Source organism: Corticium candelabrum, chromosome 15 (assembly GCF_963422355.1).
Source record: "Corticium candelabrum chromosome 15, ooCorCand1.1, whole genome shotgun sequence".
Lineage (NCBI taxonomy): Eukaryota > Metazoa > Porifera > Homoscleromorpha > Homosclerophorida > Plakinidae > Corticium > Corticium candelabrum.
In genome coordinates, this window is record NC_085099.1 from 2,851,842 (window position 1) to 2,874,804 (window position 22,963).

The following is a 22,963-nucleotide window of genomic DNA, read 5'->3' on the forward strand; positions in this document are numbered from 1 at the left end:
AGCAATTGCAAGCTCCTAAAGTCTTCAACTACAGCAGAAAGAATACTAGTTAATAGAAAGTGGAGTTCAAGAGTCCAATAGTAAGAAACAGGTAGAATTAAACACGATGATTACAATCTCCACAGGAGACGCACTAGACAACGCGGACATCTGTCTGTCTGCCTGCCTGTCTGTGTCTGTGTCTGTGTCTGTCTGTCTGTCTGTCTGTCAATACACATATTTTCATAAATGAACTATAACACCAAAGCAATAGCTACATACATGAAAACTTGCAACAACTGCAATGCACACTAGATACGCACCAAACACACACACACACACACACACACACACACACACACACACACACACACACACACACACACACACTATGACTAGACATGCAGAAGGGACCTGTTGTCCCAGTCTCTCGATCTGTCTGTCTGTCAATCTGTCTGTCTGTCTGTCTGTCTGTCTGTCTGTCAATACATATATTTCAAACATGGAACTATTACACATTACTGCAAAGTACATAACTATAACTAAAGTCCAACACTAGTAACAACATAAAACTTGCAAACTGTCTGTCTGTCTGTCTGTCAGTCAGTTCATACAACTTTACACATCACTATATACAACTTCATTCTGAAGAAGCCTAACTTACTATGCAGGGATTATGAAACAGTTCCGATTGCAATCCTACACACAACAACATCTACGATCACCAATACCAAAAACTTACCGATTACACATAATACCCACCTAAATGACATCTGTCAGTCGTAGTGTACAAAAACGGATTAGGATTACAACCACTCCAGCTGTGACAGCAACTACCAAGTACAAAATCATGTGTCAACAAACATATAAATAATAATACATAAACTACAAATTATTTCATACTTCTGACAACCATGGGGAGTACAAAATTTTCTGGCTTTTCCACACCGAACTGGTCTGGAGCTTTGAAACAAGTTGTCCAACCGACATTTGCGAACAGCTGTATACCGACCCTAGTTAGTCGAATAGAAGAATATGTATGACAGTCTGCAAATTACCGTAAGAAGGAATATTGTAGTCTCTCTTCAATTCGGCTTCGCAGTCTGCCATAGTGTCGTGTTCGTAAAATCCAATACAAGCCTGCACAGTCAAGAGTTGATCACTAATGGGGGGTAAAAGCCACTTAGTGATCACTCACAGTCCTGTTGTGACAGAGACAGGTGCGCGTCATGTCTTGTCTGACTACTTGGCATCCCCAATACTTTAATCGCCCACAATCTAAATTAATTAAACAAACATAGACTAAAGGATTAGAGATGCAATGACAATAGATATACGTACGTACCATGTGGTTGTGAATTCCTAAGTCTTTCCTCGCATTGGTTTCTGTCATTGAACAAGTAAGGATCGTCTGGACAGAGCTCGAAGCGGCTGCAATTGCACTGCAGTCTGTTTAGTTGGATGACACAGCCCTTCTGAAAGTGATTGGGACATATAATCGGCTTGTCTGAAGACACAAATCACATCCTCTTGTAATAAAATTTAAAAACCCTAATCCTCTCTGTAATAGTAATACATTAAATAGTAATAGTAATTGCATCCTCTTGGTTTGGCTGAGAGTTGAATGCTTCCCTGAACAGTGACTTGATGACATTGATTTAGCTATTTGTTATATACATATACTTTTATTGATACCGTTACAGTTGTATAGTTACAGTAGCAGTAGTGGATATACTAGGTATTTATCATAGAGTATACTGTAGTTTTATTGCATGTCCAATATACCACGTGTCCTACCAGTAATAGGTAATACACATAAAACCGCATGAGCCTCATGCTTTACACATAGCTATGGAGAATCCCTATGCGATCTGATGATATGACTGTCAGGTAGTGAAGGTAAAGGTGTCTGTCTACTCACGTTTGTTTATGTAACCAGCGAGTAGAGATAACAGGCACTCATTGGCAGCAAAGACCCACTCGTTGGCAGCATGCAAAGACCTACTGCATTTGCACTCACAAGCATAACTGCTGACTTGCACGAGCAGTATCAACTGCAAACACCTCATCGCGAATCTGCAGTCACTCATCATGATGCCAGTCGACCTGTTCGCCTTCCTCGGCTCAGTACTAGTGCGTCACACCCGCTCTCTACGGACAGCAAAACTTGTAAAGAGCCGTCTCTGGCACACTTACTTATATACACATCCGATGCGTCTGTTTTTGGCACGCGCAGCCTGGCATTGCGCCCGCGCGGAAGGACAGTCAGCCGGCCCTGTCAGTCTGCATACATATAATGTCACTCAACTTCGGCGTTTGGCACTGAACCAAGAGGCTGAAGGAGAATTGTCTGTTCGTAACAGACGTTAGTATTTGCGGCTTGCGGATAGTTTTGGCAGCGACAGGCGGCACGTGGAAGCACAAAGCGAGAATGTATTTTTTTGGATGCTGGGGACGAGGGCAGGGCGCCAATAATATTCAAAATGATGGGAAGTTTGGCCGAGAATATATCGAATCCTTAGCACTCATAACCGAGCCACATGAATTCTAATCTGCTCGTTTGCCGGTCCAACCTCATCAACACCTGCGGGGTGTGGTAGGTATCAGGAAAAGTGTACTAGTAAGCAAGCAATTATGGCAGCCACTACTAGGAAGCGGAAATGCAGGAGGGCTGGTCGGCGGGGAAGTCCCTACGCGCCGAACAGCCGTCGCGCTAAAACGTGCCAACATCTGGCAAATGAGATCTGTCTCCGCCATGGATTTAATAAGATTCAATGAAATGTTGGCCCCAAACGCTGACCATATTAGGGTGTGGTAGGCAAAAATGACGTGCACATGTGACAGTAAACATACGGGCTACCGCATCTTTGATGACTCGCGTGGTCACGTGACAAACCGCCAACATTTTATTGTAAGGTGATTCCAACAATGACTGGGCCTAGAATGACGTTTAGGTGTTCGTTCGCTTTTCGGCTATTCAGCATCACGTGATCATTCAGTACCACTACCGCATAGAATTGATTACATAGAACAATGTCCTGTAGTAGATTTAGTGCGCAGCTGAACACACAGTAGCTTGTGAATTTTGCATTTTCTACAAACCAATAGATAGACAACTATGAGTGGAACCGAAGCACTAGAAAGGAGTCTAGAAAATATTTACCATCTACGCACGAGATGCCACAATGTTACGATCCGTAGATCCATTCTCACTCTTAATCATCTTTTCCGCAATCATTATTTCTCTTCTGTAAATCGCGTCCAATGTTGACTCCTACTATGACAGTTGACACAATGTCATACTGTAGAAAAGGAATTTGCCGTGGCCGAGTATGGCGCGTGATGTGTGTCATAATTCCGTCGGCTGGGCTGGGCTAACTCGTCGGCTGAGCTGCGCTAACTCGTCGGCTGGGCTGCAATATCATGTTTCCACAACTAATTTGCATCTCAGCCCAGCCGACGACACGAGTCAAGTGTGTCATAATTCCGTCGGCTGGGCCCGGTTGGGCTGCGATATCATATTACATGCACGTTCTCCTCCTAGCCCATGGACGTAGCACGCGTAAATTGTGTCAAATTTTCCTCGGCTGGGCTATCCTAACTTGTTGCACTCGTCGGCTGGGCTATCCTAGCATGTTCCCTTTGTCATTTGATATCTCAGCCCAGCCGACGAGAAGCGCGTCAACTGTGTCAAATATGCCGTCGGAAGTGAGATCGCCGTATGGTAACTGCCCTCAGAAACAGGGAATGGGTTCCAATGACGCAAGCGCACGCGCATGATATAGCGTTGTGCACGCTGGAGCATAGCACGATATAGCGTTGCGCAGACAATGCGTAGTGTAGGCTTTAGCAGGTCGACTGCAAGTGTAAGTGTCAGTCGATCTCTTGTTTTACATTTCATTTAGCGTGAAAAAATATTGTTGTCTAGAATCAGCAAAATCGTTTAATTATAAGTCAAAGTGTAGAAGCATAAAATCATATTTGGACTTTGAGATACTTTTTCAAGGCAAATAATGTGTACAGTGTTCACTTTCAATCACGTACCTACCTTATTTAATTTCTATAATTAGTTAATTAGACAGCTAGTGAAGGGCGTAGTAAAGCAGAATTTGAAAACGCGATGATACAAGATAGACAGCTCTATATAATTAATAATTAATAAAAGTAGAGCATAATTATTTGTCTTGAAGCTTTTGCATGCGTCTGGTAGCCCCATAGACTAGCAATTGAATGCAACATAATTTCCTTTGTATATACCATGAAATCTTTGCCCAATCCTCTGATTAATTTGACTACTTTATAACACAATATATCGGGCGATATAAAAAAATTGAACTAACATAACCTACATTTGCAGGCCAGGATCCAGATGGGGGTTTAGGGGTTGAACCCCTCTTTTTCAATAGGCGTGGTTCAATCATTTTATATAATTTCATTAGAAAAGAAAAAATTAGTAATGTTATAAATAACTGATACAAGGTCAGCCCCATCTTTCAAAAATTCCTGGATCCGGGCCTGCATTTGACTATCATTTTCAGCAAGAATTGCCCATGTCTATACATAGCATTTGCATGCGTCAGGTAACCAAAATTGTACACAATAATTTCTATTTTTTATTTAAGATTTTAATTAATTGCATATACGATAGCTACCACAGATGTGAATTAGTGTACGTAACCGCAGACTATTTCTTTTATATATACCACGAAATCCTTGCACAATCGTCTTATCAATTTGACTACTTTATAACGCATTATATCGGGCGAGATATTCACTAACATAACCTAAATTTGGCTATTATTTTCTGCACGAATTACCCATGTTTAGCTATGCAAAGCTTCTGCATGAGTCTGGTAGCCCCATAAACTAGGAATTGAATGCAGAATATTTTCTTTCTAGATACCATGAAATCTTTGCCCAATCGTCTAATCAATTTGATAACACACTTTATAACATATCACGTGACCTTAAGGTGCGCTCATTGGTCCATTGCAGGTGTTATATCAGCGATACACCACTATATAAGGTCACAATATAACACCCGAGGTCAACGATATAACACCACTTCCCAGGATTAACGAACAACAATCATTTATTCAATTAAGGCTGCACTAAACGGTCACGTTGTATGTTATAAATCAATTATAACTTCTAATTATCGAGGTGCTAGGCTCTCACGGCTTCGGGTCCTAGATGTAACACGCCGACATCCCTACAACCCATGTTCTAGCTATTAATTATTTATAACGCACTCTAGCTGGCGAAATAGGAAAATTCCACTGACATAGCCTACATTTGGCTATCATTTTTAGCAAGAATTGTCCATGTCTATACATAGCATCTGCATGCGTCAGGTAGCCCTACAAACTAGCAATTGAATGCAGAATATTTCCTTTATCTAGACCATGAAATCCTTGCACAATCGTCTGATCAATTTGACTACTTTATAACGCATTACATCGGGTGAGATATTTAATTAACTAACATAACCTACATTTGACTATCATTCTAGGCACGAATCATCAACCAAAGCTTCTGCATTCGTCAGGTAGCCGTAGCCTATACACTAGCAATTGAATGCAGAACATTTCCTTTATCTAGACCATGAAATCTTTGCCCAATCGTCTGATCAATTTGACTACTTTATAACGCACTATATGGGTTGATTTGTGCGTGTCCGGATGGAGCACCTATCTAGGGTGCTGTAGAACGGTATTAATAATTTTTAGTTAATTGACTAATTAATAATGTAATTACAGTCTCCATAGATTGCCAAAAATATATTGTGTCTAATAGTTGTTTTATAGGTCTATGGTGTTTGCACAGTTACAGCAGGAAATGGTATTATTCATATAATTAATACGCATATTTTCTTATCACCTGATCAATATCATAAATATGCATGGTTGGTGGAAATTATGAGCAGTTGAGAATTGTATTTGGTGTTCACGTTTTTGTAAAAGAGGATGTTGCAGTTGTGACTGGCTGAATTAAGCACTCTTTCTGTATCAAACAACGCTGCATTCAATGATGAGGGTTATGCTAACGACTCGTCAGCTGATCTACATCTGTTATATCTATAAATCCATCAAAGTGCACGGCTACACAGAAAGCAAAGACAAGATTTGATTAGGGTGGCTTACTACCATAGAAAGTAAAAGGTTGAAATTGAATGAGATAGTCAGTTTATATTTGCAACCTCTGAATGGGAAGTCTATGGGTAATGAGAGTATGCATGTGTGATTAGATGCAACTCTAAGTGCCTTTTTGAATATAGCACTGCAGTGTCATAGGCCTATTTCAACTTTTGCTTTAGAGAATTTATCAGATGTGAAGCTAAAAGATAGAAATTTCCTAAAACAAGGAAATGGTCTTGTAAGATTGTAACTGACTTGAGAGTAATGTTGATAATACAGTTGTATTTATTTGCTAATGTTTCACGATTGCATGTTCTTGTTTGCAGCGTTTTCTTATTCAGACAAATGAATCCCATTGCGGAGTGTTTATTTGTATAGTAAAAATGCTATATTTAACTAGTATTGGAACAGTGATTGAATGTTGTAAGCTGTATGGTCAGCATGCTATCAAACATTGGGATTACCATAGGTCAGTGGGTCTTTCGGCCATTTTAAATTTCAAATTTCAAATTTTTAAATTTTAAATTTTTAGATTTCAAATTTTTAAATTCAATTTTTAAAATTTTTTTACAACTAGAGACATGCAGTAACTCTAAAGCTCACGTCTACAGTACAACGCGGCATACAAATTAGTACGCAACTCGTAGATGTACTTGTTAATTAAGCTGCAGCCCACTATTAATTAAACGTAAAGAAAGCTAATTCGCACGCTGTTCAGTCAGTTGAAAGCAACTGCATTTGATTTGCTTGTGTTTCGAAGGTTCAGTATTGCAGTGATTCTCAACGGCTTTTTTACTTAATTAATCAAAGGAATTCTTATTCAAATTGTATTTCTGCTGATTATCTGAGTTGTTAAACACAAATATTAAAGTTTGAAACGAATTGAATGTTATCTTCACGTAATACCAGAACTCCGATTATTTGAAATCGGCCTTTAAGTATAAACATATCTGATCACTACTTCTGCAAATGTGCAGTTTTTGAAGTAAAACTGCGCATACAAACTTGTACTCATGGTGGTAATATTTTGAATAGTTGATATTAATATCTCCATCTATATATAATAGTTATTTGAATGTCACTTTGGCTGCAAAATGCTCATGAATTACAATGTCTTCAAGTGGCTGGTAGAGATAACTTTAATCATGGTAGTTCTAATTCAAATTGTTTTCTATTGATGACAGGAGTTGTTCAACACAAATATTAATATGAAGGAGTGAATGTTATCTTCATGTAATACCAGAGCAGAGCTCCCGATTATTTGAAATCGGCTCATTCTTTGCTTCAGATGGCAGCTTTTGTCCGCCGCTCCAGGAATTCGGTTCATCAGTGCCTGCAACGGCTTTCCCATGGCAGCAGCGATTATGAAAAACGATCTGGACGTGGGAAGGCAACAACAATCCGGGAAGATCATCGACTGAAGAGAATGGCACTGAAGAACCGACGAGCACCATCACGACTGCTCTCGTATCAGCTGGCTGATGAAACCGGCAAGCAGGTGTCAAGTAGAACAGTCCGTCGTCGTCTCAGTGAGACAGGAGTGAACGCTCGGAGGCCTAGAAAAAACCCACTGCTAACAGAAAACCATCGGCTTTTGCGACTGGGATGGGCAACCACTCACACACAATGGACTTTGGATGACTGGAAATCTGTTCTTTTTACAGATGAGTCAAAAGTCAGCATAGGAAACGATGGTGCTCTGTACGTTTGGCGTCGCAAAGGTGAGGAATTTCTTCCTGAATGTTGTGATCGTACGGTTCAGCACGCGGCTAGTGTGATGGTGTGGGGATCGATGTGTTGGCATGGTTTGGGGTCTTTGGTGAAACTGGAAGGTCGTTTGGACAGCACGGCGTACCAACAGGTTCTGGAAGAGCACATGCTTACAGACGCAGCTTTCTGCTGTGACGGAATTACGTAATTACTAAAACGAACAATGTGGCCTGTACTAGAATCCGCCTTTCAAGACCCTTTCAAACTAGCATTTGCTAGAGTGTACATGTACAGTAGGAGAATACTGTCTAGTAGAGTGATGAATGTTTACATGATTTTACTAGATTCGCGCATGCATTGTCGTGTTCAGTGCTATAGTTAATTAACTAACTAGCATTCAACAACAATACTGTACCTATCAGTCCAGCTCTCTACAAGTATTGCTGTGGAAGTGAAATTCCCACTTCCGGTTTTCTGATTCTCACCCTCCGATTTTCGTATACAAATTCTCACTTTCGATTTTCTATGGTGTAAATACGCATGCAGATGTTAGGCCAAGATTTCTTGCTGCTACGCAGTGTATAGAAAGCGCGTTGTTGTGTAGTCTAGATGATGGTTGACGGTACCACCCTCTAGTAGCATCCTTACACATGACACACACAAGCCTGAAGCCTCATAGCTCCGTACGTTTCACCATTTGCGTACTAGTATCTCATCGTTTCTAGTGTGTCTGACTCTCATATTATCACCAGAACCGTGTGCTAGCTTGTACTCATTTCAATTTTAATTGAATAAATAAATCATCTTCAATCTAGAATTACTAGCTACTGAAGACATCTAGTAGTTGTGTACACCATTTACTGTCTAGATTTGGTTGAGGGCACACATTTGCCCAGGGGGAGTGGCTCGGCAACCAAGGCTAAATGTCAGGGGCAGAAGGGGAATGAGGTGACTACTCCTCCAATACTGGACGATGATCGAAGAAAATACTTTGAAAGTTTTGTTGCTTCAAGTAGAAGTAATAGTGGATGGTGTATAGCAGTTAATTGACTTGCTTGATACACATTGTTGTGATCATTTGTGTGCATGCTGCTCTGGCTACTTCTGTCACAGACTAATCAATAACAAACCAACCATATTCAGTTAATTAAAATCAAAATGTCGGCGGTCTGTTAGAAAAATTTTCGCTCCTCCAATCAAAAGAAGCTTCCGCCGCCCCTGAATGTGTTAATAATTACATATATATATATATATATATATATATATATATATATATATATATATATATATATATATATATATATATATGTATGTATGTATGTGCATACACAGCAAAAACAGTAGACTCGTATCCAGTCCTCCTCCTCGCGCGCGCTCCACGTATTTTGGCGAGGCAAGTGGAACAAAAAGCACGTGCCAAAACACGTGGAGCGCGCGCGAGGAGGAGGACTGGGGTACGAGCCTACAAAACTGTACACCCTAGAGATAGTAGCAGGTCACTCTACAGAGCACACGGCTAAAGTTAAATACGTTTTGGCCAAAATCAAACGTAGCCAAAATAGTTGAGGGGAACGTGCCCCTCCGGGCCCCCATGCTTCCTACGCCTATAGCTAGGTACTAGAATTATCAAAATGTCGTCGTGTAGATAAAGGACAAGCACCTCCATCTAACCACAACTCGTTGTAAACATGCAGTACGTCGTGCACGTGCGAACATTCTGTTTGTCGATTTTTAAAAATTAAATGCTCTTAGCTATAAATTAGATTGTTTAATTAATGATACGTAACTTATATTGTTCAGCCCCTGCGCCATTTACAACCTGCACTCTCTACATCCCAAATCCCGACTGCGAATATGCTCAAAAAGCAACGTGCATACATCATCATGCATGTTGTTTACTAGAATTAGGCTACGATTCCCGATTTCTTTGTTAGCTTTCTGATTTCTAGCTACAGAGCTTTGACGTAACATCTTGTTTGCTAATTTTATATAAATGCTTGGAAAATAATCTAGTGTTGTACGCAAACGCCGTAAATTTGTACTAGATAACACAGACGTAACTTTCAAAATGGTAATCCTCCCTTCTTGACGGAACAATACAATACATACCAAAACGGCTTTTCTGTTGAAGGGATACTAGAGTAACCCATGCTAAATAATAGCTAAGCACACACTCAAGAACACGTGGCTTGAACACAATTACAGTTAATTAAAAAAGTAGACTATATTGTCCATGCAATACTAATATTAATTAAGGTAGCTAACCTGAGCCGTACGTTTCGTAGTTACATAATGTCTTGCACAACACCAGAGCCACACTCAATTTTCTAGAGTTAGTGTGGTGCTTTGTCACTCTGCACTCATCCCATTTAATTAAATCAGGCAGTCACGTGAAAGGAAGTGAGACAATGAATAATTTGCTACTGTCACAGAAAGCATATCAAATTACGCAATACAAACGGAAATACGAACACAACAATAAACGGGGAAGTCCCTGATTGTACGTACTAGTAGTCCTGCCCACGCACTATAGTCTAGAAGAATCCATCTGTCCTCAACAAGTATCACGAAACGTCAACACATTCGTCGTTTACAGATACATTACCACCGGCCTTCAGAGCGCACTCATGCAAGTAGGACCCGGATGTCAAAAGTGCGCTTGCGCGAGTCTCTAAAAGAATGGCTGATGAGGCAGCAGCGACGGATGTCAGCGACGCAGCGAACAGAAAGCCCAACCAGGACGGCTACGAATCCGACGCCATGTCGACCGCCAGCGGAAGCGCCCCCGAAGAGGCGCACCGCTGCGTTCGCTGTCAGACACTTGTACAAGAGAACGTCGTTCTTCACGCCGAAGTCGAGGTTCTTCGCTTGCGCTGCAAGAACCTACAAGAGGAGAACAAAGCCCTGAGGCGTGCCTCCGTGTCTATCCAAGCTCAGGCAGAGCAGGAAGAGGAGTACATCTCTAACACATTGATGAAGAAGATTCAGGCGCTAAAGAAAGAGAAAGAGACGTTAGCTGTCAATTACGAACAAGAAGAGGAATTCTTGACCAACGACCTTACCCGTAAGCTAAACCAGTTGAGACAGGAGAAGGTGGAGTTGGAGCAGACGTTGGAGCAAGAGCAGGAGTATAAGGTCAACAAACTGATGAAGAAGATCGAGAAACTGGAGGGTGAGACCACGAGCAAGCAGAGCAGTCTAGAGCAGCTCAGACGGGAGAAAGTAGACTTGGAAAACGCCTTAGAGCAGGAACAAGAAATGCTGATGAATCGTCTGTGGAAGAGAATGGATCGACTGGAGGCCGAGAAAAGAATGCTCGAAGAACGACTAGGACAGCTAACTACACCTCCACCTTCACCCTTGCCGCCTGACCAGAACACGGCCACCTTATCCGGCCGAGTCAAGGAACTTCAAGGTGAAGTCAAACGGCTGACAAGGCAGTTGAATGAAGTCGAAGCTAGAAATTTAGAAAAAACGGCTGCATTCGAGGAAGAAGAAAAAGCCATACAGGAAGAGAACGTTCGCCTACAGCGACGACTAATATTGGAGATTGAAAGACGCGAGAATCTCAGCAGGCAATTATCTGAAAGCGAGTCGAGCCTAGAAATGGAAGACGAGCGTCACTTCAATGAATATGCCAAGGACTTGTGCCGATCCAGAAGTGCAAGTTTTGGTCACGAACGTAGTGCTTCGATGAGCAGCCTCGGGGTGAGAGATAAAGCCCCTCTTGCACTTGATCGTAGCAGCAGCTTCAATCGTGACGGAAAGGACGTACCGTTGCCTGCTACACGTCACTCCTTGGGTCGACCATCAAGCCCAGTGCCACACCACTCACCAACTGGGCGTCGGTCGGCATCACCTGCATTCCTCAACACCAATGCATTCACTCCTCCGTCTCCATACACAAGTCGACACCACACCTACGGCATGGTCAATTCACCTACATCATTGGTCTTCACATCGTCAGCCTTTCCATCATCGGCTTCAGGCTTCGCCAAGCCCAAACAGTCAAGACCGAAAGGAAGGCAGGTCCAACACTCACGAGCCAATCAAAAATCCGGCCACCACTAGTTGTCTATAGATCTGGGTTGTGATGTCGTCAGGGTGTGTTGAGAGCATCGTGTTTCATACAACGGGACGTTCCACGGGTTTCATTTGTGTCAGATTCAGTTGTACTATTAGTGAACTTGAAAAAACTGATCAATATTGCTAACCAGACTGCTTGTAGATCATTCGTCGGCCTCAGACGACTACTGTATTCTGAGTTTGCCGATGTAATAGTTAGGATATGAAGTTAGAGTAACAGGTTGAGTCTTATGTACACTTTACATAGTGTGTGGCTCTCTGAGCTTGAGTAACTAGCGTAAAATGAAATAAAGCATCAGTCTTACTGGTTTACCTAGAGCAAGCCACCAACCCTCGTCAATCGGACTAGACCTGATTTGGTGCCACTAAGTAGCCACAGTCTGTGTTTATAGTTGGGGTTCCATCGTACCTAAAACAGAAAGCAACAATTAACCATGCTGCACGAGTGAACCGGTACTGGTTCCAATAATCATTTCAAATTTGACTCAACGTTTCAATTCCTCCACACAGACGCAAGTCAAACTACTGGTATGTACAAAATTTCTACCAGTAGAGTATGATGAAATGACAGGACGATAAAATTTCTGATGGTTGGAAGCTTTCATTGTAAAGGCAAGCACAACACTACCACTTTCATACACTATGATACTAAATAGGTAACTTGTGAGATAGAAAAACCATGTACATTAATTGAATAGTAAGGAATTGTGATGTTTTTGTTATTTCAATGACACAAGTTTCAGTAAACATTACATTTCACACTAAAATTTTAATATATTTGACTGACAGAAACAAACGTGAGCTCACATCGTATTGCAGCCTGATACCATCTAATAGAATGTCATATACTGTAAATCTCCTCTGATGTGCATACAATGTACAGTACAATACTTAGTGCAGCCTGACACTCAGTGTGTATGTACCGCATAAGGTGAAATACTGAGTGTGTACGTACCATATAAGATGAAATATTGGTGGGGATTTTATTTAGGCAGATTGGCGGATTTTTCAGCGACTGCCAATATAAAATCCGCCATTAATTTGACCTCCAGGATATGTTGACGTCATCAGGCACGTGAATCAGCAAGATGGTAGGTAATCCTTGCTCGCTGTCTGTTGTGCCTATGCAGTAGTTGGAGAGCATGCAGCAAGTTAGGGAAATGTGAGCCACGAACACAGCTGTCAATCACAAACACATCAAGACCACTTACGGTAAGACAAATATCAGTTGTCAAACAACGATGTCCAACCACCAAAATAAAATCCGCCAATATGCTTTGTCCGTCAATTTCTTAGCAAACCGCCAAAATAAATTCCCGCCAATGTTTCATCTTATATGGTATGCACATTCACATGTGACATGCAGTACATAACCTACCTTATTAACCGCACTCAGAGGAGAAGAAAGAACAGTGTGAGAAGCAATTTCAGATTTTCTAGTTCCTTTGGGGTTGCCAGCCGATGTGACAGCAAATTTCTACAAATGACATCAACAGATAATTGATATAAAATAAATATAAATAACATAATATAAACAATTAATATAAATAATTAATAAAGATACATTCAATGAGATACATTCAATGAGATCAGAATACATAATGATTACCACTACATACTTGCATGTCGTAATCACTGAAAACAATCACAACATCGTCTGAATTTTCTGGTTTCTCTTCAGAAACACTAAATAGATCCTAAACAATGTGAGCATGAGTCTCTTGTTGTTCTCAATCGCCACGTCTTTCTTACCCAGTCACCATCTAGTGAGACAACCGAAGAAGCAAGAGATGGAAGAATATGAATACACACACAGCCGTCTGCACTACCGAAAGCCAAAGTGTTGTGCCACTCACTGAACGAGGTGCTCTAAGTAGCAAGCAGTCTGTACTGTTCACTGTCTTATTAGGCAATGATATGAGGATAATACCATAAAAGGTGATGATCTTGGACACAACGGTCTTCTGTTTGGCTGTTTGTGGCTGCTCAACTTGTTCAACATGACCAGTTCCGCATGACGTTTCACCTTTCTATGTCAGTGTCAAGAAGAAGAATTCGAAATTATTGTTGTTGCTTATAGACATGTGATATTAAAACATACGATACGGGTGTGTAGTCCCCGACTGTTCCCAAAATGTTCCAGTAGGTAAGCCACTGCATTTCGTATACCCAGCCTGAATGACAGTAACAATCAAAAGAAACTCAACACACACACACACACACACACACACACACACACACACACACACACACACACCACCACCACCACCACCACCACCACCACCACCACCACCACCACCACCACCACCACCACCACCACCACCACCACCACCCATAAACCATAAACCGCCCATCTAAAATAGATGATAGTGTGTCCTAGCAAGAGTCAAGTCACTACACACAGTAGCTAGTACTGTTTAGTTCTCATATCTACAGCAAGTATCTCGCTTTCTTCTGGTTTCGTGATGTCACGTGTGATCAAGATGGCGGACGTCAGCGAGTCTCGCATGTAGCAGTGTAGTGCCAGAAATGACTTGCTCACTCTCAAACTGTAGTCTTTGTTCCGTTGGTGTTTGAGCACTTAACCTTGGCTTGTCGTGACTACAGGCTATCACTTCTTGCTGGACAATGTCTTAGTACAACAGAAACAATCCACAGACTTGAACAGCCATGTATTGAAGATCCGTAAGAACAACATTGGGGTTGCAAGCACCCAGTGCGAATACAGCAATGTGAGTCCAATGCGGGTGCTTTGCATAGAGTGACAAAAGTATGTTGCTGCATGACGCCTCCACAATGCTGGGTGTGTGGGCTCCTGAGTACTCTGATGTTAAGTAGTGAAAAGGATAGAAGAATGAGTAGAAGTCAGATGGGAGCCAGCATTCAAGTCAACAGGAAGCGGAACGCCACCATCATACATCCGAGAACACACACACACACACACACACACACACACACACACACACACACACACACACACACACACACACACACACCAGATAATTGGCCAAGATCTTGAACAGGAGTAGATACATCATTTAAGTTCCAAACTCGTACAACTGAATCTCTGCCGTGAGCAGCTAAGAAACACAAATCAAACAGCCACAACCACTACATCCGTTCTACTCTTCTCACCAGTCGCAATTATGTCAGTATTTACTGCTGACCAACACAGAGATCTAACAACAGCCCCATGTGCAAAAAACTGCTGAACCGGCAACAGCACTACAACAACACAACTTCACGATAACTAAACAACACAACTGCATTACACACAACTACAAATGTTAACTTTCCGCTTGCGATTTACTCAAATGAATTTTCACAAAAATCCATCACAAATATTTCAATCTTAGAGCATCTTCACCGACATCTGGACTAACTATGATTAGACTAACTATGACTAGACTAACTATGATTAGGCTAACTATGATTATGCTAACTATGATTAGGCCAACATTAGCGCAAGCACGTTCACACTGCTACCTATGATTAGTAAGTCACGTGGGCACATGAGTGTAATTAGCCTCTACAGTTTTCATCCGTCATATCCGGCAAGAATTCGCATGAATTGTCTTGATGAATCCATTGCTTTAGAGTTTGAGGAGGGAAACATTTAGTTTGCTTTCTCTGGCAGCTCCTTCAGGGATGGCAGGAAGTTGTCACAGGCACGAAGGACACATCTGCATGCACTTCTGTATGCGTCGCCATGTTGTTGCTGCGTTTGTACATTCAAACATACAACACCACATCAGAAACATTGGCGGCATGCTCTACTACCTCACGTGCAACCACAGGGGGCTTGTAATGCTACTCTTTACGACGATAGAATGACGTTACAATAATCATGATTAGGACCAATGTGAACACACTCTTAGTATTAGTAGATCTTTGATTGCAACTCACCCTTCCCAGGCAACGAACTGTCCCCACCATTAGCCTTGACTTGTAGCCATGGACACTTTGTATCAATACGCCATATACCAACACTCCCTGTAAACATAAATGACAAGAGTGATTGCCAAACAATGCAGAGTTTGAAACCATAGAGCAAGCAAACCATCAGAAAAACCAGCAGCTACTTGGCTATGACCATCATCTGGTCTCCAGCTTACACACCATGCCTGCCCATGTTGCCCATCCTTATGATGACCGACAGCACCAGGAATAAGCGTAACATTGGGCTGAGCATGATAAAGAGCTACGAAAACAAAACAGCCACGTACACAAAACCAGATCACATCAATGTGTACAATGAGTAGCAAACCGTAATCAAGTGACTGCGATTGTTTCAAGTGCGATGGATGTGGTATACTACAACAATAATTATGTCTATCTATGTATGTCCGTAACTACACAATTCTATACCTGAGAATCTGAACTTTGCCTGTACTACAAGCCACAGCCAATACTCCAAGTCGACGCCACTCAGTCTATCAGTTACATACAGTTGTTGTCCTGTAATACCATTTTATGCCTAAAACGTTTACCTCATTAGCAAACTCGTGCCGTTCACATTGCCATGCCTGAGGACTCCATTTGATGTCCCACACACAACCCCAGCCATGAGCAATTGCTATATCCATGTGAGCGGATAGAGAGTGAGAATCCTTTATTGCCCACAACTGAATAACACCTTTTCCATTAAACGCTCTCCCAACACTGTGAGTCTGCAAAGCAGCATTGATTTATTGCGTCAAAGCAAGAAGCTCCATTGCAGAATACATTTGTTTGGTTTGTCAATAACGAAGACTATGCTGTCTGTCTACCTTCCAACACATCTACCACCGTGTGTGTGTGTGTGTGTGTGTGTGTGTGTGTGTGTGCATGTGTGTGTGTGTGTGTGTGTGTGTGTGTGTGTGTGTGTGTGTGTGTGTGTGTGTGTGTGTGTGTGTGTGTGCCTTTCTGTCCTTCTGTCTGTCTTCTGTTTCCAAACTAAATCAGTTAAAACATCCATGTGTAAAGTTTTGAGCTCCCACATCAACATCTAGGGTATGCTACCTGTAATATAGTACTGTTGCATTACAATCTCTCTAGCTATTTGTCCATCTGCCTCCTTAATTGATCATAACATCTTCAATTTACACACAACTCATTTGCCTACTTCATCAGACGTGTGATGTACGCTAATGGCACAATACTCAACAACACAGTCACTACCCTCTAAAACATATAACAGAAAAGGTAACTCAGCACACTTAAATACAGCCTGTTACAACACGTCATTACCTGGTTGTGGACACCAATCCATTGCCCAGACAGGCCCACCCGCATTAAACACGAGACTCTCATCTTGATACACAGAAGACAGACAGCAATACTCAAACAGTTTAAGTTGATAACGTATGTTGCTATCAACAGAACTGTCTTCATCAAGATTGGTAACCTGATGAGGCTCATCCCTGTCATTTCTACTGTTACTTTCTTTCCTACTCAATGTACACTGTTTTCCTCCTTTCTCAATGTTCTTCACCACAAAAGGAGAAGAAAGTTGGGCCGTTGGCAGGTGAGACGATGCTTCACTGCATGAAAAGATGTAAGTTAAAATCGTGGAATGGACAAAAACTTTGGTCTAACTTGGGAGAGACAAGCGTCCATGCTGCAGAGTGAGGCGTCAAGTCTTCCAGTACACAGTTGTGTGAGTAACGAGCACGACTACAAACATAAAATGTAGATTCTCAATGGGTATGACTCTGTCTATTATGTACAATACATAATAGGCAATTTCAGTAAATATACTATACCTTATTTCAGTCCAGCCTTTTGCTCTTGGATCTGCTGCCAACAACTTGACACGTCTAATCTCCTTACTCCTTGCACTGGGAACACGATTGGAAGCTCTTCCAGAAAAGAGGTTCTCTTTGGTGCCACTCAAAGTGAGGTCAACGTTGGCAATGCTTTCCACCAGGTGCTGATGTTTCTGTCTCTTTCTCTCTGATACAAATGCATTCCTTGTTTCCTTAAGTTTTGCACCAGAGCTCTCGTCAGGAAAACTCCACTAAATAGGAAGCAAAACAATTTCAATAGTAACAAATGTAGATTTGCAGTGCTACGTAAAGATGTGTGGTCAAGCCAAAGTGGTTGATTCTTATATATATATTTACTAAAATGTCTTGATGGAAATGAAGTCTGCATAATAGTATAATGATTCAATGGAAGACACGTACAATTGACAAAAGAGCCAACACATAAGTGAATGGGCTGACTGACAGACAAACGTACGATACCAAGAGCACATAATGATCGCATGTCTGCTGACACACATACATACATACATACATACATACATATGGATATACCTACATACGTACAAAGGTACCACAACATACAGACAAGGCCAAAGAAATTACCATACCATGTACCAAAACGTAACAGCAAGAAGCCCTTGACATTTTATTTCAAAACACCACAGATGGCAGGTAGACAAAGTAGAAAACAAAATCAGACAAGCAGAGAAACCCTAAAAAGTCAACTCACATCCATGTCCTCTGAATCTTCCGAAATCATGTCTGCTGAAAAATCAATAGTTACGTTAGGAGCATGAACATTCCTCATATGATATGTCAGTCCTGCTTGCGAAGAGTACACTGCATGGCAGATTTCACATAAATATTGTGGAGTCTAACAAGCAGAGCACAAGTTCAAGGTATAGTGCACTGTATGATACAGATACAGCAGAACTCTTACCTGTCTGCCACATCTCTGGTAGTGATATGCCAATCCAACAGCCGTTCCTAAACTTTTGTCACAGTCCTTAACAAAGGCAATCAATCGCAAGCAGCCGATGCATTTCAAATTACAACTAGTTGTTTTGACTAAATTTTAAACTTGTTTGACTGTCTAACATGCAAATTTGCGTGCAAACAAAAGTACCTTATTGAAGCACTTCAGCTTTCTTCCCTGTCTCAGCCGTTTCTCAATGTCGATCACTTGATCTGTCGTAAACACATCCTTCCAGTTTGATGTATTAACATTAATGATCTGTTTCTGTGACTCCTGTATTTCGGTTATCTCTGATGCAGTTGCTGTCCTCACTCTCTACACATCAAATTGACAACAGCCTCATAATGCCAACTAAATTATATACTCACACAATGACTGCTTACCGATGACTTTGCTTTGTGGTGTATATTTGATGTTTTTGTTCTGTATTTACTCATACTTTCACTTGGTTGGACTGAAGATGCATACTCATTATCATCTGAATGATGAGACTTCACAAAGAATAAAGCATAGACATCTACAATATGTAGACACATACAAATATTGCCCACCAATACGCTGCAAGCATCATCATCTTGATCACTTTGGCAAGCAAATGTTCTCAAAGCTCTACTCATAAGTACATAATGAATTCATGACTCGCACTCACAAAACAACCAAGTGTGTTACTTCTGAGCAGATCTCCTCATGCCATGACCTGTTGTATCAATTCTCTATAAACACAGTGTTGTTACTACGTAACTACAAAAGCAAACAAATGCTCATGCAAATACTGGCTTTTTTCTTGCATGAGTCATGTCAATATGATGAAAAATATCTCGTGCTGACTTATCTTTCTTACCACAAGTGAGGCAAACCCACGTGCCATCTTCTAACTAGAGAAGAAATCAGTGGTGAAACGATGTACATACAAATGACGTCGCTCGATACCAACCTGTTGAATTTCATTGTTTGCACTTTCATTTCTACTGTCATTCTGAATGCAACACAAAAACAAGATAGGCAATATGATCTCACTGCATGGACATGCTTGAAAACAACACACTACTGTGTGTGTAATATCAGATTTGGCAAACATGCATGTACAATGAACATTGCTGGCATACTAGAGATACGCACACACTAGCGATTGTCAAGTGTTACCCTCAGGCCAATACTGTAAATAAAGATTTCTATGAAATGACTGCTCCTGATTTCTTTACAGTTAACACGCTTTCTTTACCTAGCCAACAATTGACCAGATGCCAAGACAGGCAGAGTTCCAATAAATACAGAAGCCAACAATGCCACTCCTTAGAAAACCTATCCCCTAATCCAGTGCTAAGACAAACAAAGTAGCCAATCCAAGACAACAAACGCGGTATGTGAAACACCAACTATGCTTTAAATAAGTTAATAGTAGATAAGAAGTTTGATATGCAGTTGACCTATTCCAGTCTACAAACGAGCCTAATCGCTTCCCTTATTAACAGTACACAATCTCTCATCAATAACAAGATATAGACATGACGAGTAACTGTGTACACAATCACTAACGAACTTGACTGTCACGCTCCACTTACTTCATCTTGAATGCTTGGAACGTCATTCACATTACAAGATTTCAAAGTTTCCTGTTGAAAGTCACGATGATTAACATCAAGACACAGAATCAGTAAGAGACTAATCTGACAGTGATGGGTGGTGTTGAGTGATGGTGCTGAAGATGATACTTTAGTCCAGCATTTGATCTGTAATGCTTCCCACATTCTTCACAGTCAAAGCTGGCGGCAGTCTGACAGAACCATTACACCCCAGTGTAAAAAAGTTGAACTATCCACAAGAATTATATTCATGTCTCTGTCTGTCTGTCTGTTTGCCTGCCTGCCTGCCTGTCTGTCTGTCTGCCTGTAGGTCTGTCTGTATATCATCAATAGAGCAGAAGTGCATGACATGCAAGTAACACGATTCACATCCATCATGTACATGTACTACCATCAAATTATTTTCCAAACAGACGAATAACAAGCACGCTCATGTAGTTATTCCAAGTCATATGTAGCTCAAACAGTCAACAAAACCTTCTGCAGACCTCCACATAGCAACTAAAAAAATTACAATACGTACAAGTAAAAGCAGTTTGGAAAGAAAAATACAGTCAGAAGTCAGTTATCTGAACACGTCAGTTAACTGAACGCAAAGTGCCTCGGACTCCCTCTAGAAGTATGCACTGTAAACTGTTATGCATATGTGCAACAAGATGTAATGTCAAGTAACTAGTAACATTATATGGTAAACTACTTTCTCATTATTCAGGGGTGTACCCAGGCATGTTTCCAGGTTGCCTGGAAACCCCATCAAGAGGTGGGCGTCACCCTTACTGTTAGCACGAGTGCAAGGTTGCTACGTGCACACGCTTATTCCTCGATTGTTCAGAATAAAGCATCAGTTAACTTTACCTGATTTAGTATCACAATCTAGTACTGTAACAACTCATGAGATGCACTTGGGACAGGGAAAAATTGACCTTGATGCTGTAATTGCTATATTTGCAAGGAAGCATTCGAGACGAATGGCACTAAAGGATCTTTTTAGAGACAGTATTGCAGACAATCCTAAGATATTTGTTAGATCCTTAAATTGATGCCGTGCAGCTGTAGCAACAGGCTTGGATTTAGACGTGAATGACAACTAAGCTGCTTTGTGTTATTAATATATTAATTTAATTTTTAATTTTGTTAATATTAACTTTACTAAATGAATTCTGGGTATGCTCCTGTTATACCTTATGCAGTGCAGTCAAGGTTGGGTGTTTGTGCAATTGTTGTTCAGTATACCGGTATTTAGTTTAAATCAGTGTGCATGGGCAGCCTCAGAGGCCCAGAGACACATGTTTGTGCACCAGAAGACTTAATGTCAGTTATCCGAAATATTCAGAGTTATGAACACTGTGGGTCCCAAAGTGTTCAGATAACTGACATCTGACTGTACAGCAAACTAATAGAATCAGCAAGTCAACAGACCGAGTCCAAAACAGTTCTAAACTCAAACTCAGTATAAACTTTGCTACAAGTAGCTTAGATATTAAATGAGTCAAATAAAAGAGCACAACATAAAACCACATGCAACGTTTCGAAACAAAAACTGAAAACAAGATACATATTAATTAACTAATGTCAACTAGTCAAAATCGACGACTGTTTGTAATCATAATCCAACATTACTGACGAACGTAAGAAAGCTCAACAGCCAAAACATACAGTATGATCTTACTGCTGGATCAGTGTGCTGCGTTTCTAAATGATATTTTAAGCCAACGAAGGATTTGTATCTCTTCTTACAATGTTCACACACAAAATTTTTGCTAAACTTCGTAGCAATCATCTGTAAACACACATAGCCTTCAGTGTAGTCCATTACTAACACACAAGTAATAAACACTTAATTGCCTCAGCAACAAATGCTTCATCATTGGAGTCATCACTGTCGTCATCACCCTATGATATAACGTCAGTAAGTGTACAATAGAGCCACACAAAGTACATTGCAAATTTACGAACAGAATTGTCATCTCCATCCCCATGCTTCAGTTGAATGTGATGCTTCAGCCATTTATCTGACTTATACTCTTTACCACAATACTGGCATATGTGACGCAAAGACGACTATAAAAGAACAAAAGAAAATGATGGTAGATGGTAGATTCACTAGACAAGCTATGCAACCAATAAACACACAACATGAAGATGACGATGTTGGGTAAACATTAGAAAGACTGTGTATAGCACAATCATATGTACACACATTTTCCATTACTAGTAATATCAGAAATATAGAAATTATTATAATTATTATTAATTAGTTATCACTATTTATTATTTATTATTTATTAGCCTATGTAGAACCTACAAAATCATAGTGTTCACCTCAACGTTCTCCTTTCTCTTTCTTCCTATACTAGACCCCTGCATAGAGCCATCCTCCTTCGAAGCAGCAATATCACCAGCAGCATTTGCGACACTGACACTAGACTCTCCATCAGAGTGGACAACGACAACGGCAGATTGAGGCAAAGAAAGCAAAGTCCATCGCTGCTTGAGAGCCTGCACGATTTCTTCCGGCTTCGGAGCAATATTCAAGGTGGCAGAAGAAGAGAGTGGTGGCAGTACAGGTGAGCTCTCATTTGCAAAACTGCTTGACCCAATGCTTTCTCCGCAGCTCTGAATAAACAGTTCTTGACGTCTTGTTTCTGTTCCAGCAGTTTCGTCTCCAGTTTCTCTCTCCATCGCGTCTAAACCACCGACACTTTCATACTACCATCACCAGAATACGGGACTTCACCTCCGCGC

At 41.0% G+C, this 22,963-nt stretch overlaps 3 protein-coding genes across 3 annotated transcripts in view; 1 reads left to right on the forward strand and 2 right to left on the reverse strand.

Moving 5' to 3' along the window:
• LOC134190723 (uncharacterized) overlaps nt 1–2,194 on the reverse strand; it is a 6,186-nt gene extending 3,992 nt beyond the window's left edge. The window contains exons 1-7 of the mRNA XM_062659212.1: nt 2,000–2,194; nt 1,325–1,486; nt 1,178–1,257; nt 1,038–1,119; nt 883–979; nt 742–812; nt 644–678 (exon numbers count right to left, since the gene is read on the reverse strand). Of these exons, the coding sequence (XP_062515196.1) occupies nt 644–678; nt 742–812; nt 883–979; nt 1,038–1,119; nt 1,178–1,257; nt 1,325–1,486; nt 2,000–2,072 (600 nt within the window). The 5' untranslated portion in view covers nt 2,073–2,194. The remainder of the gene's footprint in view (nt 1–643; nt 679–741; nt 813–882; nt 980–1,037; nt 1,120–1,177; nt 1,258–1,324; nt 1,487–1,999) is intronic.
• An 8,341-nt stretch (nt 2,195–10,535) lies between these two features.
• Nucleotides 10,536–12,224, forward strand: LOC134190558 (coiled-coil domain-containing protein 6-like). The gene has a single exon (XM_062659007.1). It carries the CDS (start codon nt 10,587–10,589, stop codon nt 11,895–11,897), a length of 1,311 nt encoding a protein of 436 aa, XP_062514991.1. The 5' UTR covers nt 10,536–10,586; the 3' UTR covers nt 11,898–12,224.
• LOC134190557 (uncharacterized) lies at nt 12,182–22,948 on the reverse strand. The gene is made up of 31 exons (XM_062659006.1): nt 22,541–22,948; nt 22,175–22,279; nt 22,064–22,111; nt 21,888–21,998; nt 20,308–20,409; nt 20,198–20,248; nt 19,570–19,611; nt 19,409–19,510; nt 19,305–19,348; nt 19,187–19,244; nt 19,019–19,126; nt 18,786–18,950; nt 18,600–18,665; nt 18,390–18,533; nt 17,657–17,910; nt 17,490–17,567; nt 17,142–17,434; nt 17,017–17,075; nt 16,403–16,582; nt 16,281–16,345; nt 16,180–16,226; nt 15,973–16,113; nt 15,819–15,905; nt 15,048–15,137; nt 14,909–14,992; nt 14,014–14,086; nt 13,843–13,942; nt 13,665–13,781; nt 13,532–13,609; nt 13,291–13,389; nt 12,182–12,321 (listed from the first exon to the last, which is right to left on the reverse strand). The coding sequence occupies exons 1-31, from the start codon at nt 22,898–22,900 to the stop codon at nt 12,226–12,228; spliced, it is 3,447 nt and encodes a 1,148-aa protein (XP_062514990.1). The 5' UTR covers nt 22,901–22,948; the 3' UTR covers nt 12,182–12,225.
• Between the last annotated feature and the right edge of the window lie 15 nt (nt 22,949–22,963).